The following is a 15760-nucleotide window of genomic DNA, read 5'->3' as shown; positions in this document are numbered from 1 at the left end:
ATGTGCCTAACCTTAACTCTATTAGTCCAAGATTATTCTACATAGAGAGGAAAGATTCGACATTATAGAGACAGTGTTGGGGGTAGACCATTCTACATGAATGATGAAGATTCGACGAAGCAGAGAAAAACATACAAATGTTGAATTTGTCATTGAAGGCTTATGGCAAGCATGTCCAAAGTCTGGCCCATGGGCCAATCGTGGCCCGCGTTCCTGTTTTGAATGGCCCGCCTGGTTATTTGGGCATGTATATCTTTTGTGGCCCCCCAACGATCTCCCAGCAACAGGGTCACAAAAGATATACTGTATATTCTGGCTGCCTTGGAGGGGACAGGAAGGATGTGGGACAAGTGTCGTACATACAGGAGGAGAATTTCCTTTTCACAGGCGACCTCTGTAATAGGAAGTTCTGTCTCCTGCACTGCGTTGAAAAGTGTACACACGACCGGTTTCCTCGCCAAAAAAAGACACCCAGCTAGCTTCTTGCTGGTTTTTGCCGAGAAACTAGGCCGTGTGTACGAGGCCTAATGGTTCAAAGAATGTCAGGCAAAATAGTTGGCCCTCACGCATGTTCACTTCATCAAATCTGGCCCTTTTTGAAAAAAGTTTGGACACCCCTGGCTTATAGTGTCTGTCGAAAGTTCTAAGAAGATTGGACAAGCAGCTAAACTGTACGACGCAGCGATCGTACATTTCCGGTCAAATGCTCGGCCCATAGGCTATAGAAGAATTGGAATGATTGGTTGACTAGTAACAATAATTAATAAATATTATTATTACTAGTGTCATCCAACATTAGAGTTCTTCTATAGCTTGTAGGCGGGACATTTGATGGGAAATGTACGATCGCGGCGTCGTACAGTTTAGCTGCTCCGTCCAATCTTCTTAGAACATTAGACAAACACCATAAGCCTCAATGACAGATTCAACTTGAATTCATTCAGATTTTTGGACGAATGCATTTTTTAACGAAACAAAATAAATAAAAATGAATTTCGGGAGTAACTAAATACATTTATTTTTCGGACCAAAACGAAATTCCGAAACAAAATATTTCAGTGTGCACATGTCTAAAATCAACTAACTGTCTAATATGTGAACTTCATATCATTGTTAGCCCCATATAGGGCCAGATTCAGGTAGAATCGCCTATCTTTAGGCGGGCGTAGCGTATCTCCGATACACTACGCCGCCGTAACTTAGTGAGGCCGGTCCCGTATTCTGAAAGAACTTGCGCCCTAAGTTACGTCAGTGTAGTGTAAATGGGCCGGCGTAAGCCCGCCTAATTCAAAGTAGGCTGGTAGTGGGCGTGTTGTATGTTAATGACTCGTGACCCCACGTAATTGACGCTCCTAGCGAACGACGCATGCGCCGTCCGTGAAAGTATCCCAGTGCGCATGCTCCAAATTACGCCGCAAATAGTCAATGCTTTAGACGTGAAGGTAACTTACGCACAGCCCTATTCGCGTACGACTTATGCAAACGACACAAAATTTGATGCCGTCCCGACATCCATACTTAACATTGGCTACGCCTCATATAGCAGGGGTAACTTTACGCCAAAAAAAAGCCTTACGTAAACGACGTAAAAAAAAAATGGGAATTTGTTTTACTTTGTATACATACCTGTTAGCCACAATTAATATTACACCAATTTTATTTTTCCTTTTAGTCTCCTTTGCATACCCCTCCCCCACCCGCAGACAGTGTACTCTATACATATGGATGGAATGAATGCACGTGTATGTGACCTGTAGATGTGTTTAGAGCTTTGTTATATATTTTTGTACGGTAGGAGTGAACAGTAAGTTCATTTTCTCCTTTACAGCAAAGTTTAAGGACAAGGCTGAAATCATGAACAACCTGGCCAAGGCCAAGGTAGAGGCAAAAGGACTGAGACTCAAAGGTGAGAAATGGAGGCTTTCATGTTGTTCTTTTTTTTTATTTTGACGTTCCACATACTGAACATATCGGGGTCACCAGGGAAATAGTAGCTCAATAGGGCTTCATTTGGAAAATACCAATAGAGACCCCCCCCCCCCCCCAAAACTTTAAAGCAGCAGTATTGGAGAGTTCCACCAGTCTGTTCTCCTGGTCCAATGATTCCCGTGGAGGAGAGATAGTCTTCTATGAGCTTTTCCCAGGGCAAAGTGATTGTCTAGACTCTAGAAGGTGGAGATAGTATTACAATATTAGAATGGTCTACAGCAGTATTGGAAGATTCCGCCAGTCTGTTCTCCTGGTCCATTGATTCCCATGGAGGAGAGATCCAGAGTCTTCTTTGAGCCATTTTTTGGCCAACTCAATGGTCTTTATAGTAAAAGTATTAACAGAAGGTGGAGAAAGTTCTGGAACACTAGAATGGTCTACAACAGTGACGCCAACCTGGTCTTTCCAATGGAGACGAAATAGTCTTCTATGAGCTGTGCCCAGGGCAAAGTGATGGTCTACATCAGTGGTCTCCAAACTACGGCCTGGGGGCCGGATGTGGCCCTTTGCATGCCTTTTATCCAGCCCTTGGGAATTTCTCCCACAGATATGAAGCGCTATTCCTCCCACTGATTCCGACACTGAAGCACTATTATTTCCACTGATATCAATGATTGGGCATTATTCCTTCCACCGACACCAATGATGGAGTACTATTCCCTGCACTAACACCGATGATGGGACACTATTCCTCCCACTGACACCAATGATGGACACTATTCCTCCCACTGACACCAGGGATGGAGTACTATTCCTTGCACCAACACCAATGATGGAGTACTATTCCCTGCACTAACACCGATGATGGGACACTATTCCTCCCACTGACACCAATGATGGACACTATTCCTCCCACTGACACCAATGATGGAGTACTATTCCTTGCACCGACACCAATGATGGGACACTATTCCTTCCACCGACACCAATGATGGAGTACTATTCCTTGCACTGACACCAATGATGGGACACTATTCCCCCCACTGACACCAATGATGGACACTATTCCTCCCACTGACACCAATGATGGGACACTATTCCTTCCACCGACACCAATGATGGAGTTCTATTCCTTGCACTGACACCAATGATGGGACACTATTCCCCCCACTGACACCAATGATGGACACTATTCCTCCCACTGACACCAATGATGGGACACTATTCCTCCCACTGACACCAATGATGGACACTATTCCTCCCACTGACACCAATGATGGGGCACTATTCCCCCCCACTGACACCAATGATGGGACACTATTCCTTCCACCGACACCAATGATGGAGTACTATTCCTCCCACTGACACCAATGATGGGACACTATTCCTTCCACCGACACCAATGATGGAGTACTATTCCTCCCACTGACACCAATGATGGACACTATTCCTCCCACTGACACCAATGATGGGGCACTATTCCTTCCACTTATATCAAAGATGGGGCACTATTCCTCCCACTAATACCAACGATGGGGTACCATTCCTTCCACTGACGCCAATGATGGGACACTATTCCTTCCACTGACACCAATGATGTGGCACTATTCCTCTCACTGACACCAGCAATGGGGCACTATTCCTTCCACTTATATCAAAGATGGGGCACTATTCCTCCCACTAATACCAACGATGGGGTACCATTCCTTCCATTGACACCAATGATGGGACACTATTCCTTGCACTGACACCAATGATGGGACACTATTCCTCCCACTGACACCAATGATGGGACACTATGTAATTTTTTTACTCCCACTGACCACAGTCCGGAACCCTTTAGTCTGAAGGACAGTAAATTGACCCTTTGTTTAAAAAGTTTGGAGACCCCTGGTCTATAAAACAAAAGTATTAGCAGAAGGTGAAGCAAGTATTGGAATACTAGAATGATTTGCAGAAGTATGGGATTCCACCAGTCTGCTTTGCTGGTCCACTGATTACAATTTACAATGGAGGAGAGATAGTCTTCTATTGCCCTGTACACACGACCGGTTTGCCCGTCGGAATAAACTCAGACGTTTTTTCTGACCAAGTTCCGACGGAATTCCGCTCAAGCTGTCTTGCATACACACGATCACACCAAATTCCAACCATCAAGAACGCTGTGACGTAAAACACTACAACGAGCCTAGAAAACTGAAGTTCAATGCTCCAGAGCATGCGTCGACTTAATTCTGAGCATGCGTGGGTTTTAGTCCATTGGAATTGCATCCAGACGAATGGAAATTCTGATAGAAATTGTTTTCATCTGAAAAATTGAAAACATGTTCTCTATCTAATTCCGATGGAAAACGTCCGATGGGGCATACACACAGACGGAATATCCGATGAAAAGCTTCAGTCTGACATTTTCCGTCAGAAATTCCGCTTGTGTGTACAAGGCATTAGAGCTGTTTTCTGGCCAAATCCACGTTTTTTATAGTAGAAGTATTAGCAGAAGGTGGAGCAAGTATTGGAACACTAGACTGGTCTACAACAGTATCGGAGGGTTCCATCAGTCCGTTCTCCTGGTCCATTGATTCCCATGGAGGAGAGATAGTATTCTAAGGCCTTGTACACACGGTCGGACCAAACCGATGAGAATGGTCCGTCGGTTCGTTTTCAGCGGTTCACCTCTGAAGTGGCCTGATGGTCTGATGTGTGTACACACCATCAGTCCAAAATCCGAGCGGGTCAGAACGCGGTGACGTAAAACACACGATGTGCTGAATAAAACAAAGTTCAATGTTTCCAAGCATGCGTCGACTTGATTCTGAGCATGCGCGGGTTTTGAACCGATGCTTTTGTGTACTAACTATCGGTTTGGTCCGATGGGGCAGCGGTCCAGCGGTTCGGTTTTGAAGCATGTTTAGAAATTTTGGACCGAAGGAAACCAGACCGCTAGCCTATACACACGGTCGGTTTGGTCCGATGAAACTGAACTTCGGTTCATTCTCAGCGGACCAAACCGACCGTGTGTACGGGGCCTTAGAGTATTGCCCAGGGCAAAGTGATTGTCCAGAACAGGGGGGTCTCAAACTGGTGGCCCTCCAGCTGTTGGCGAACCTACAAGTCCCAAGAGGCATTGCAAGGCTGACAGTTCCAAGCATGACTCCCGCAGGCAGAGGCATGATCGGACTTGTAGTTTCTCAACAGCTGGAGCCTGGAGGTCCGCCAGTTTGAGACCCCTGGTCTAGAAGGTGGAGCAAGTCTTGGAATATTAGAATTGTTTGAAGCAGTACTAGATGATTCCACCAGTCTGTTCTCCTGATCCAGTGATTCCAATGGAAGAGAGACTTCGATGAGATGTTTTCTGGCCAAAATTATGTTTTTTTTATGTTTTTTTTAGTAAGAGTATTACCAGAAGGTGAAGCAAGTCTTATAACTAGGGTTGTCCCAATACCACTTTTTTAAGACTGAGTACAAGTACCAATACTTTTTTTCAAGTACTCGCCGATACCGAATACCGATACTTTTATTTAATCTCATGTGACAGTGGCACATGTGTCAGTATTTTTTTTTTACAATTTATTTATTATTATTATTTTTTTTTTACAATGCTTTATTTTTTTTTGGGGTGGGGGGATGTGGGGACAGTGTCAGTGTGGTTTTTTTATTTTTTTATTTTTTTCATTAACTGAGACATCGTAATCACAGGAGGTTACAATGTTTCAGTTATGTGAATGGATAAAGTCAGTGATCACCGACTCTGTCTATTCAGAAAATTAAGGAGCCGGGTTTACCGGCTCCTACCTCCGCTCTCCATCCTGGCAGATCGAGGGGGGCGGCAGCACAGAGGGGGAGAAGAGAGGGGGACAGATGCACGTAGGGGAAGAAGAGAGGGGGACAGATGCACGTAGGGGGAGAAGAGAGGGGGACAGATGCACAGAGGGGAGAAGAGAGGGGGACAGATGCACGTAGGGGGAGAAGAGAGGGGGACAGATGCACGTAGGGGGAGAAGAGAGGGGGACAGATGCACAGAGGGGAGAAGAGAGGGGGACAGATGCACAGAGGGGAGAAGAGAGGGGGACAGATGCACAGAGGGGAGAAGAGAGGGGGACAGATGCACGTAGGGGGAGAAGAGAGGGGGACAGATGCACAGAGGGGAGAAGAGAGGGGGACAGATGCACGTAGGGGGAGAAGAGAGGGGGACAGATGCACGTAGGGGGAGAAGAGAGGGGGACAGATGCACGTAGGGGGAGAAGAGAGGGGGACAGATGCACGGAGGGGGAGAAGAGAGGGGGACAGATGCACGGAGGGGGAGAAGAGAGGGGGACAGATGCACAGAGGGGAGAAGAGAGGGGGACAGATGCACGGAGGGGGAGAAGAGAGGGGGACAGATGCACAGAGGGGAGAAGAGAGGGGGACAGATGCACGTAGGGGGAGAAGAGAGGGGGACAGATGCACGGAGGGGGAGAAGAGAGGGGGACAGATGCACGGAGGGGGAGAAAAGAGGGGGGAGAAGAGAGGGGGACACGGAGCAGCATGGAGAAGGAAACAGCAGAACGGAGGAGGACTGGAGGAGGATAGGGGACAGTCAGCAGTGATCGTGTGTGGAGGAGAAGCACCGATCACCGCTGAAAGCTGCCGGGGGGCGGAGAAAGGACCGGCTGTCAGACTTTTAAATCTATACTGGGGGATCAGTGCTTGTAACTCCCCCCCCCGCATTGATCACTCTGACTGCCCAGGTATCGGGTGAAGCATCAGAGCATGTGCCTGAGTACAAGTACTCGGGCAAATGCTCGGTATCGGTACTGAAGAATTTAACCAACCGACCAGCGCACGCACTTTTCCGTTAGCAGAATGGCACGGACAGGCAATTGGGTGTACAGGTACGTCCCTTTAAATTTGCTGCCACAGGACTCGCTGACTCGGTGTCCCCTGGTGTCCCATTAACGTGTCTCGGAGCAGCAGAACAGGGGGGTGCCTATGTAAACAAGGTACCTCCCTGTTCTGCCTAGTGACAGGACACTGATCTACTGTTCCCTCTCATCAGGAGCTGTGATCAGTGTCATGTCACATGTAGCCCCACTCCCCCTACAGTTAGAATCACTCCCTAGGACACATTTAACCCATTCACTGCCAGTCACATTTACACAGTAATCCGTGCATTTTTATAGCACTCATCGCTGTATAAATGACAATGGTCTCAAAATGGCACCAAAAGTGTCCAATGTGTCCGCCATAATGTCGCAGTCACGATAAAAATCGCAGATCGCCACCATTACCAATAAAAAAAAAAATAACAACAATAAAAACGCCATAAATCTATCCCCGATTTTGTAGACGCTATAACTTTTGCGCAAAGCAATCAATAAACGCTTATTGCGTTTTTTTTACCAAAAATAGGTAGAAGAATACGTATCGGCCTAAACTGAGGAAAAAAATGTTTTTTATATATTTTTGGGGATATTTATTATAGAAAAAAATAAATTGCTTTTTTTTTTTCAAAATTGTGGCTCTATTTTTGTTAATAGCACAAAAAATAAAAACCGCAGAGGTGATCAAATACCACCAAAAGAAAGCTCTATTTGTGGGGAAAAAAGGACATAAATTTTGTTTGGGAGCCACGTCGCACGACCGCGCAATTGTCAGTTAAAACGACGCAGTGCCGAATCGCAAAAAGTGGCCTGGTCCTTTGGCAGCCAAATCCTCCGGGGCTGAAGTGGTAAGGCTTTACTGCTTCAAAACTGCCAGTGACTGCTGCCATGGCAGGACGGGCATTATCTGGTTTGACCAATTAAGCCACATTTTTCCAAAACATTGAAAACATTAGGGTGAGAGCCTAAAGAAAACAGTATGGTTCATATCATTGCCAGAAGTCTTATCAGTGGTAATGAAGTGCTAGCAGAGGCATAACTATAATCTTCAGGGCCCCGCTGCAAGAAACAATGAAGGCTCTCCCTCAGACTAGACATGTGCAATTGGTTTAGTTTCTGAATTAGTTTTTTAACGAATTTTGACAAATTCGTTAATTCGTTAATTTCAATTTCCGAATTTTCAGATTTCCAAAATTTTGAATTTCCAAATTTTCTAAATTTAAATATTCTGAAATTGCAATTTCCGAAATTTCGAATTTTCAAATTCCGAATATTCGAATTTATGAAATTCCCAAGTTTTAAATTTCCCGAAATTACTAATTTCTGAAATTTCAGAAACTCGAAATTTCAGAGATTTTAAATTTCAAACATTTTAAATTTCGAACATTCGGAAATCAGAAATTTCGGAAATTGCAATTTCGGAAATTGCAATTTCGGAAATTGCAATTTCGGAATATTTAAATTTCGAAAATTTGGAAATTAGAACATTTTAAATTAGAGGAAATTCAAAATTTCGAAAATTCCAAATGCCAAAATTCAAAATTCCAAAATTAGAAAATCGGAGATTAGAAAAACAGAAATTCGAAATTGAAAAATTTGAAATTTGGAAATTGAAAAATTAGAAAATTCTGAAATTTGAAAATCGGAAAATCGAAAATTCCAAATTCCAAAATTCGGAAATTTGAAAAATTGGATCTTTGAATTTCCGAATTTTCAAATCTTTGAATTTCCGGAATTCTGAATTCTTGAGAAAAAACGAATATAACGTAAACAAACACATTTTTCGGCAGTGCACACGTCTACCTCAGACCCCAGCTGTCGGCCCTTCCCTCCGAGCCTGGGCCCTGTCCCTCCAGACTCAGGGCCCTTCCCACTGATTCTAGGGCCCATTACTCCTGTCATGGGGCCCTTTATTAGGGTCCCGCAGTGAGGCCCTTTAAAATGCTCTCCAGTGGGCCCCTTTCCTGCCGTCTTGGGCACTCCCCAATGGTGGCGGAATGCCAGGGCCTGGTTTCAAGTGCGACCAGTGGTGTCAGTAGTATTTTAGTATTTTTTACCATTTTCTTATTTTATTTTAAAATTTTATTTATCATTATTTAAAAAAATAAAATAAAAGATTGGAGCCCCATTTGGTGAAATATCAGGGATTTAAACAGACCTCTAATATTTCACGTTTGAGACAGAGAAAGGAGATTGAGGACACAGCCCCCGATCTCCATCTCTGAAGCCTCAGCTGCACAGAATGAATAGACAGTAATAGCTCTGTACAGAAAGTCCTGTTCACAAATACAGTTTACTATGCTTCAGTTATAAATAAACACAGGAGCGATTGGTACCAATCTCTTACTGTGTTCATTCTGAAAAGGATAGTATTGGTAAATTACATATTTAAGGGCCCTTTCCCAGCTCTCCATCCTGACACATCGACGCAGCAGGCAGCGGGAGAGGGGAGGGGGTAAGCCAAAAGAGCTATGGGGGGGGGGGGACACAGGGGCTCCGGGGGCTGCTGGAAACAAGTAACATAGATAGGAGGAGGCAGCAAAGGAGGAGAAGCAGGATTTTGGAAGCTGCAGGAGGAAAATTTAGGGCATTGGTTCCCAGTGTCTGTAGCTTTGTGTTGGCATAGTAGCTTCTGGAATGAGCAAGGGGTGTTGTTATTGAAAAAGTACATACACTTTGTGTGAACAAAAACACAAATGTTATTAGGCGAGTTCTTGTGCTGTTTGAATGGTTTTCATTGATTAAAATAGAAAATACCGCACTTGGACTCTAGATGGCGATATGTGTCATGTCATAGGAAATTACTAAGGTACTTGGCACCATCAAGGCAAACATTGTAAAAATACTAAGGGCCAGATTCTCGTATCTGGGCGTAAAACTATGCAGGCGTAACGTTTCTTGTTTATGTTACGCCGCCGCAAGTTTTACGGGCAAGTGCTTGATTCACAAAGCACTTGCCTGTAAAGTTGCGGCGGCGTAGCGTAAATCCTCCGGCGCAAGCCAGCCTAATTCAAATGATCCGGGTAGGGGGCGTGGATCATTTAAATTAGGCGCGTTCCCACGCCGATCGTACTGCGCATGCGCCGTCCCTAAAATTTCCTGACGTGCATTGCGCTAAATGACGTCGCAAGGACGTCATTGGTTTTGACGTTAACGTAAATGGCGTCCAGCGCCATTCACGGACGACTTTCGCAAACGACGTAAATTTTTACATTTCGACGCGGGAACGACGGCCATACTTAACATTGGTTGCCCCTCATATAGCAGGGGCAACTTTACGCGTCGCAAATCTAACGTAAACGTCGTAACTTCACTGCGTCGACCGCGCGTACGTTCGGGAATCTCGCGTAAATAGCTAATTTGCATAGACGACGGGGAAAACGACGTCGGCGACACCTAGCGGCGGAGAAAAAAATGCATTTAAGATCCAACAGCGTAAGAGCCTTACGCCTGTCGGATCTAATGGATATCTATGCGTAACTGATTCTAAGAATCAGTCGCATAGATACGACGGCCCAGATTAGGACTTACGACGGCGCAAATGGCGTTACGCCGTCGTAAGCCCTTTGAGAATCTGGGCCTAAGTTTTTAGTAGCGAGTTCCTCTTCACATAAAAATCTATTTCTATGCACATGATTATATTCTTTATATGCACAGTACAAGTTCTGAATAGTGTATATTTTAGGTGTTTTTCCTCGGAGAGATACATTTAGCATCAGCAGTTTTTTATTGGTCTTGTATTGGAATTGCAGGGTAAGGGAACGGATGTGAGCAGTGTAGTTCTCCAAATGGGAGGAATAGTGCCCCATCATTGGTATCAGTGGGAGGAATAGTGTCCCATCATTGGTGTCAGTGGGAGGAATAGTGCCCCATCATTGGTGTCAGTGGGAGGAATAGTGTCCCATCATTGGTGTCAGTGGGAGGAATAGTGCCCCATCATTGGTGTCAGTGGGAAGAATAGTGCCCCATCATTGGTGTCAGTGGGAGGAATAGTGTCCCATCATTGGTGTCAGTGGGAGGAATAGTGCCCCATCATTGGTATCAGTGGGAGGAATAGTGCCCCATCATTGGTGTCAGTGGGAGGAATAGTGCCCCATCATTGGTGTCAGTGGGAGGAATAGTGTCCCATCATTGGTATCAGTGGGAGGAATAGTGCCCCATCATTGGTGTCAGTGGGAAGAATAGTGCCCCATCATTGGTGTCAGTGGGAGGAATAGTGTCCCATCATTGGTATCAGTGGGAGGAATAGTGTCCCATCATTGGTGTCAGTGGGAGGAATAGTGCCCCATCATTGGTATCAGTGGGAGGAATAGTGCCCCATCATTGGTATCAGTGGGAGGAATAGTGCCCCATCATTGGTATCAGTGGGAAGAATAGTGGCCCATCATTGGTATCAGTGGGAGGAATAGTGTCCCATCATTGGTATAAGTGGGAGGAATAGTGCCCCATCATTGGTATCAGTGGGAGGAATAGTGTCCCATCATTGGTGTCAGTGGGAGGAATAATGCCCCATCATTGGTATAAGTGGGAGGAACAGTGTCCCATCATTTGTATAAGTGGGAGGAATAATGCCCCATCATTGGTATCAGTGGGAGGAATAGTGTCCCATCATTGGTATCAGTGGGAAGAATAGTGGCCCATCATTGGTATCAGTGGGAGGAATAGTGTCCCATCATTGGTGTCAGTGGGAGGAATAGTGTCCCTTCATTGGTATCAGTGGGAGGAATAGTGCCCCATCATTGGTATCAGTGGGAGGAATAGTGTCCCATCATTGGTATCAGTGGGAGGAATAGTGCCCCATCATTGGTATCAGTGGGAGGAATACTGGCCCATTATTGGTATCAGTGGGAGGAATAGTGTCCCATCATTGGTATTAGTGGGAGGAATAGTGTCCCATCATTGGTGTCAGCGGGAGGAATAGTGTCCCATCATTGGTGTCAGTGGGAGGAATAATGCCCCATCATTGGTATAAGTGGGAGGAATAATGCCCCATCATTGGTATCAGTGGGAGGAATAGTGTCCCATCATTGGTATCAGTGGGAGGAATAGTATCCCATCATTGGTGTCAGTGGGAGGAATAGTGTCCCATCATTGGTATCAGTGGGAGGAATAGTGTCCCTTCATTGGTATCAGTGGGAGGAATAGTGCCCCATCATTGGTATCAGTGGGAGGAATAGTGCCCCATCATTGGTATCAGTGGGAGGAATAGTGCCCCATCATTGGTATCAGTGGGAGGAATAGTGCCCCATCATTGGTATCAGTGGGAGGAATAGTGTCCCATCATTGGTATCAGTGGGAAGAATAGTGGCCCATCATTGGTATCAGTGGGAGGAATAGTGCCCCATCATTGGTGTCAGCGGGAGGAATAGTGTCCCATCATTGGTGTCAGTGGGAGGAATAATGCCCCATCATTGGTATAAGTGGGAGGAATAATGCCCCATCATTGGTATCAGTGGGAGGAATAGTGTCCCATCATTGGTGTCAGTGGGAGGAATAGTGTCCCTTCATTGGTATCAGTGGGAGGAATAGTGCCCCATCATTGGTATCAGTGGGAGGAATAGTGCCCCATCATTGGTATCAGTGGGAGGAATAGTGCCCCATCATTGGTATCAGTGGGAGGAATAGTGCCCCATCATTGGTATCAGTGGGAGGAATAGTGTCCCATCATTGGTATCAGTGGGAAGAATAGTGGCCCATCATTGGTATCAGTGGGAGGAATAGTGTCCCATCATTGGTATCAGTGGGAGGAATAGTGTCCCATCATTGGTATCAGTGGGAGGAATAGTGTCCCATCATTGGTGTCAGTGGGAGGAATACTGGCCCATCATTGGTGTCAGTAGGAGGAATGGTGCTTCATCATTGGTGTCAGTAGGAGGAATGGTGCCCCATTATTGGTATCAGTGGGAGGAATAGTGCCCCATTGTTGGAGTCAGTGAAAGGAATAGTACCCACTAGATGGAGGTGACAATCATAGTGAATAAGTGTTTCCTTATAGTCATGAGAAGAGCCTGAATCACTACAATACCACATTATGGCCACTAGATGGAGCTGATGATCAATGAAAAGAGTTTCCTTTTTTTACATAAGAACAGCATTAAATAGGAAAATACCTGAAGCTGATGATCATAGTAAATAAGCATTTCCGATGATCATCAGCTCCATCTAGTGACCATAACGCAATATTTTCCAGATTGAGGAAAATACCACATTATGGCCACTAGATGGAGCTGATGATCAAAGTAAAGAATTTCCTTTTTTTACATAAGAACAGCATGAATTAGGAAAATACCACATTATGGCCACTAGATGGAGCTGATGATCATAGCAAATATGCATTTCCAATGATCATCAGCTCCATCTAGTGGCCATAACGCAATATTTTTTTTGATGGAGAAAAGTACCCCATCACGGCCACTAGATGAAACGTACAATCATGAAATAATCACATTAGACCATAACGTTTGTCGTGGGCAAATACTTGTGACATTTGTATAGTAATTATTTTATAAGTAGACTCTCAAGACTCTTAATAATAAATCTCATCAATTGTGGTTTGTGCCAACAAAGTGGCCAACTATGAGATACTTTAAAGCCTTTAACCACTTAAGCCCCGGACCTTTAGGCAGCTAAATGCCCAGGCCAGGTTTTGCGATTTGGCACTGCGTCGCTTTAACAGACAATTGCGTGGTCGTGCGACGTGGCTCCCAAACAAAATTGGCGTCCTTTTTTTCCCACAAATAGAGCTTTCTTTTGGTGGTATTTGATCACCTCTGCGGTTTTTATTTTTTGCGCTATAAACAAAAATAGAGCGACAATTTTGAAAAAAATGCAATATTTTTTACTTTTTGCTTTACTTTCGGTCAGTTTAGGTGGACGGCCATGTCTTGGTAGGTTTGCAGTTGTGCCATACTCTTTCCATTTTCGGATGATTGGTTGAACAGAAGCTCCGTGAGATGTTCAAAGCTTGGGAGATTTTTTTTCATAACCCAACCCTGCTTTATACTTCTCTACAACTTTATCACTGACCTGTCTGGTGTGTTCCTTGGCCTTCATGATGCGGTTTGTTCACCAAGGTTCTCTAACAAACCTCTGAGGGCTCCACAGAACAGCTGTATTTATACTGAGATTAAATGACAATGGTGGACTCTATTTACTAATTAGGTGACTTCTGAAGGCTATTGGTTCCTCTAGATTTTAGTTGGGGGTATCAGAGTAAAGGGGGCTGAATACAAATCCCCCCCCCCCCACACACACTTTTGACATATTTATTTATAAAAAAAAATGAAAACCATTTATAATTTTCCTTCCACTTCACAATTATGTGACACTTTGTGTTGGTCTATCAAATAGAATCCCAATAAAATATATTGATGTTTTTGGTTGTAACATGACAACATGTGGAAAATTACAAGGGGTATGAATACTTTTTCAAGTCACTGTACATGAAGTCAGCAGAGTGTTTTGTTGGCCTCCACATTCCCTAATTTTTCCCACGATTGACTTGCATTATGGGACAAGGCCTTCCCCTAAAATCCTTACGGTCACCATTCACCTTATAATCTCACCATACAGCAAAACTTTGTAATATGAGAACCTTCAGAAACTATCCAATCAATTGCTATCCAATCAGGAGGTTGTTGGTAGATCTAAAAGAGATTGTACAATCAGATTGTAACGTGTGTGGTGCTGCGCTTTGGACTGCACTCCCTACATTGACATGACCTTCTTGAAGTAGGCTAAGGGGTAGATCCACGTACAACGGCGCATTATTGCGCCGGGCGTAGCGTATCTAAGATACACTACGCCGCTGTAACTTACTTTTTTTGTTTCGAATCCTCAACGAATTCGCGCCGTAACTTACGGCGGCGTAGTGTATCTTTTGCGGCGTAAGGGCGCGGAATTCAAATGGAAGTGATGGGGGGCGTGTTTTATGTAAATACGTCGTGACCCGACGTAAACAACGTTTTTTTTTAACTGCGCATGCGCCGTCCGTGGGGGTATCCCAGTGCACATGCTCGAAATTAACCCGGAACAAGCCAATGCTTCCGACGGTGACCTCATTCTACGCAAATCCCTATTCGCGAACGACTTACGCAAACGACATAAACATTTCAAATTTCTAGGCGAGAAGGACGGTCATACTTAACATTGAGTACGCCTCATAACAGCAGCTTTAACTATACGCCGGAAAAAGCCAACAATGTAAAAAAAATTCGCCGGCCGGACGTACGTGTATCGCCGTAACTAGCTAATTAGCATACTCAACGGGGACTTCGACGGAAACGCCACCTAGCGGCCACCGAAAAATTGCAGCTTAGATCCGACGGCATACTAAGACGACCCGAGATGCCGTCGTATCTTGCTTTGTAGATACAAAACAAAGATACGACGCGGGAATTTTAAAATTACACCGGCGTATCAATAGATACACCGGCGTAATCCTTTTGTGTATCTGCCCCTAAATCTGCAAATCTGCAAATCGTTTTTTATTTTGTTACGATTAACTAACAGGGATTATGGATAATAACTATGAGAAGATGTGGAGGAAGGAACCACATGAAATATAAAACACTCAGTAGAAGTAGAGGACCTCATGGTGTCAGTGAGATGTTCTGCCTATTTCTCTGCAGATGCGAAGGATGAGGGTGAGATCCAAAACGCAGTGAATGTTCAAGTGACTCCCCCGACGGGATCCGAGCCATCCAAGGATGGAGAAGATGATGGAGACAAAGATGACACCCAGGTAAGGGGAGTCTTGTGTCCTACAATATATATATATATATACACACACAATACTGTATAATATTATTATAATTACAATATATTATTAGTATTATTATAATCATTATTATTACAATATATTATTATTATTATAATCATTATTATTACAATATATTATTATTATTATTATTATTATTATTATTATTATCATTATTATTATTATTATAATAAATATAATTATTATTATTACA

The 15760-nt window shown here is 44.3% G+C and overlaps 1 protein-coding gene across 2 annotated transcripts in view; it reads left to right on the top strand.

Annotated features, from left to right (window-relative positions):
• Positions 1-15760, top strand: part of SLC24A1 (solute carrier family 24 member 1) — a 144216-nt gene that overhangs the window by 93454 nt on the left and 35002 nt on the right. The window contains exons 5-6 of one of the 2 annotated variants that reach the window (XM_040342274.1): positions 1829-1906; positions 15419-15531. In XM_040342274.1, coding sequence (XP_040198208.1) covers positions 1829-1906; positions 15419-15531 — 191 coding nt within the window. The remainder of the gene's footprint in view (positions 1-1828; positions 1907-15418; positions 15532-15760) is intronic. The other variant, XM_040342275.1, reaches the window with a different exon arrangement.

The sequence above is a fragment of the Rana temporaria genome, chromosome 3 (genome assembly GCF_905171775.1).
Source record: "Rana temporaria chromosome 3, aRanTem1.1, whole genome shotgun sequence".
NCBI lineage: Eukaryota > Metazoa > Chordata > Amphibia > Anura > Ranidae > Rana > Rana temporaria.
The sequence above is the reverse complement of the archived record's forward strand: the minus strand, read 5'-3'. Positions and strand labels throughout refer to the sequence as shown.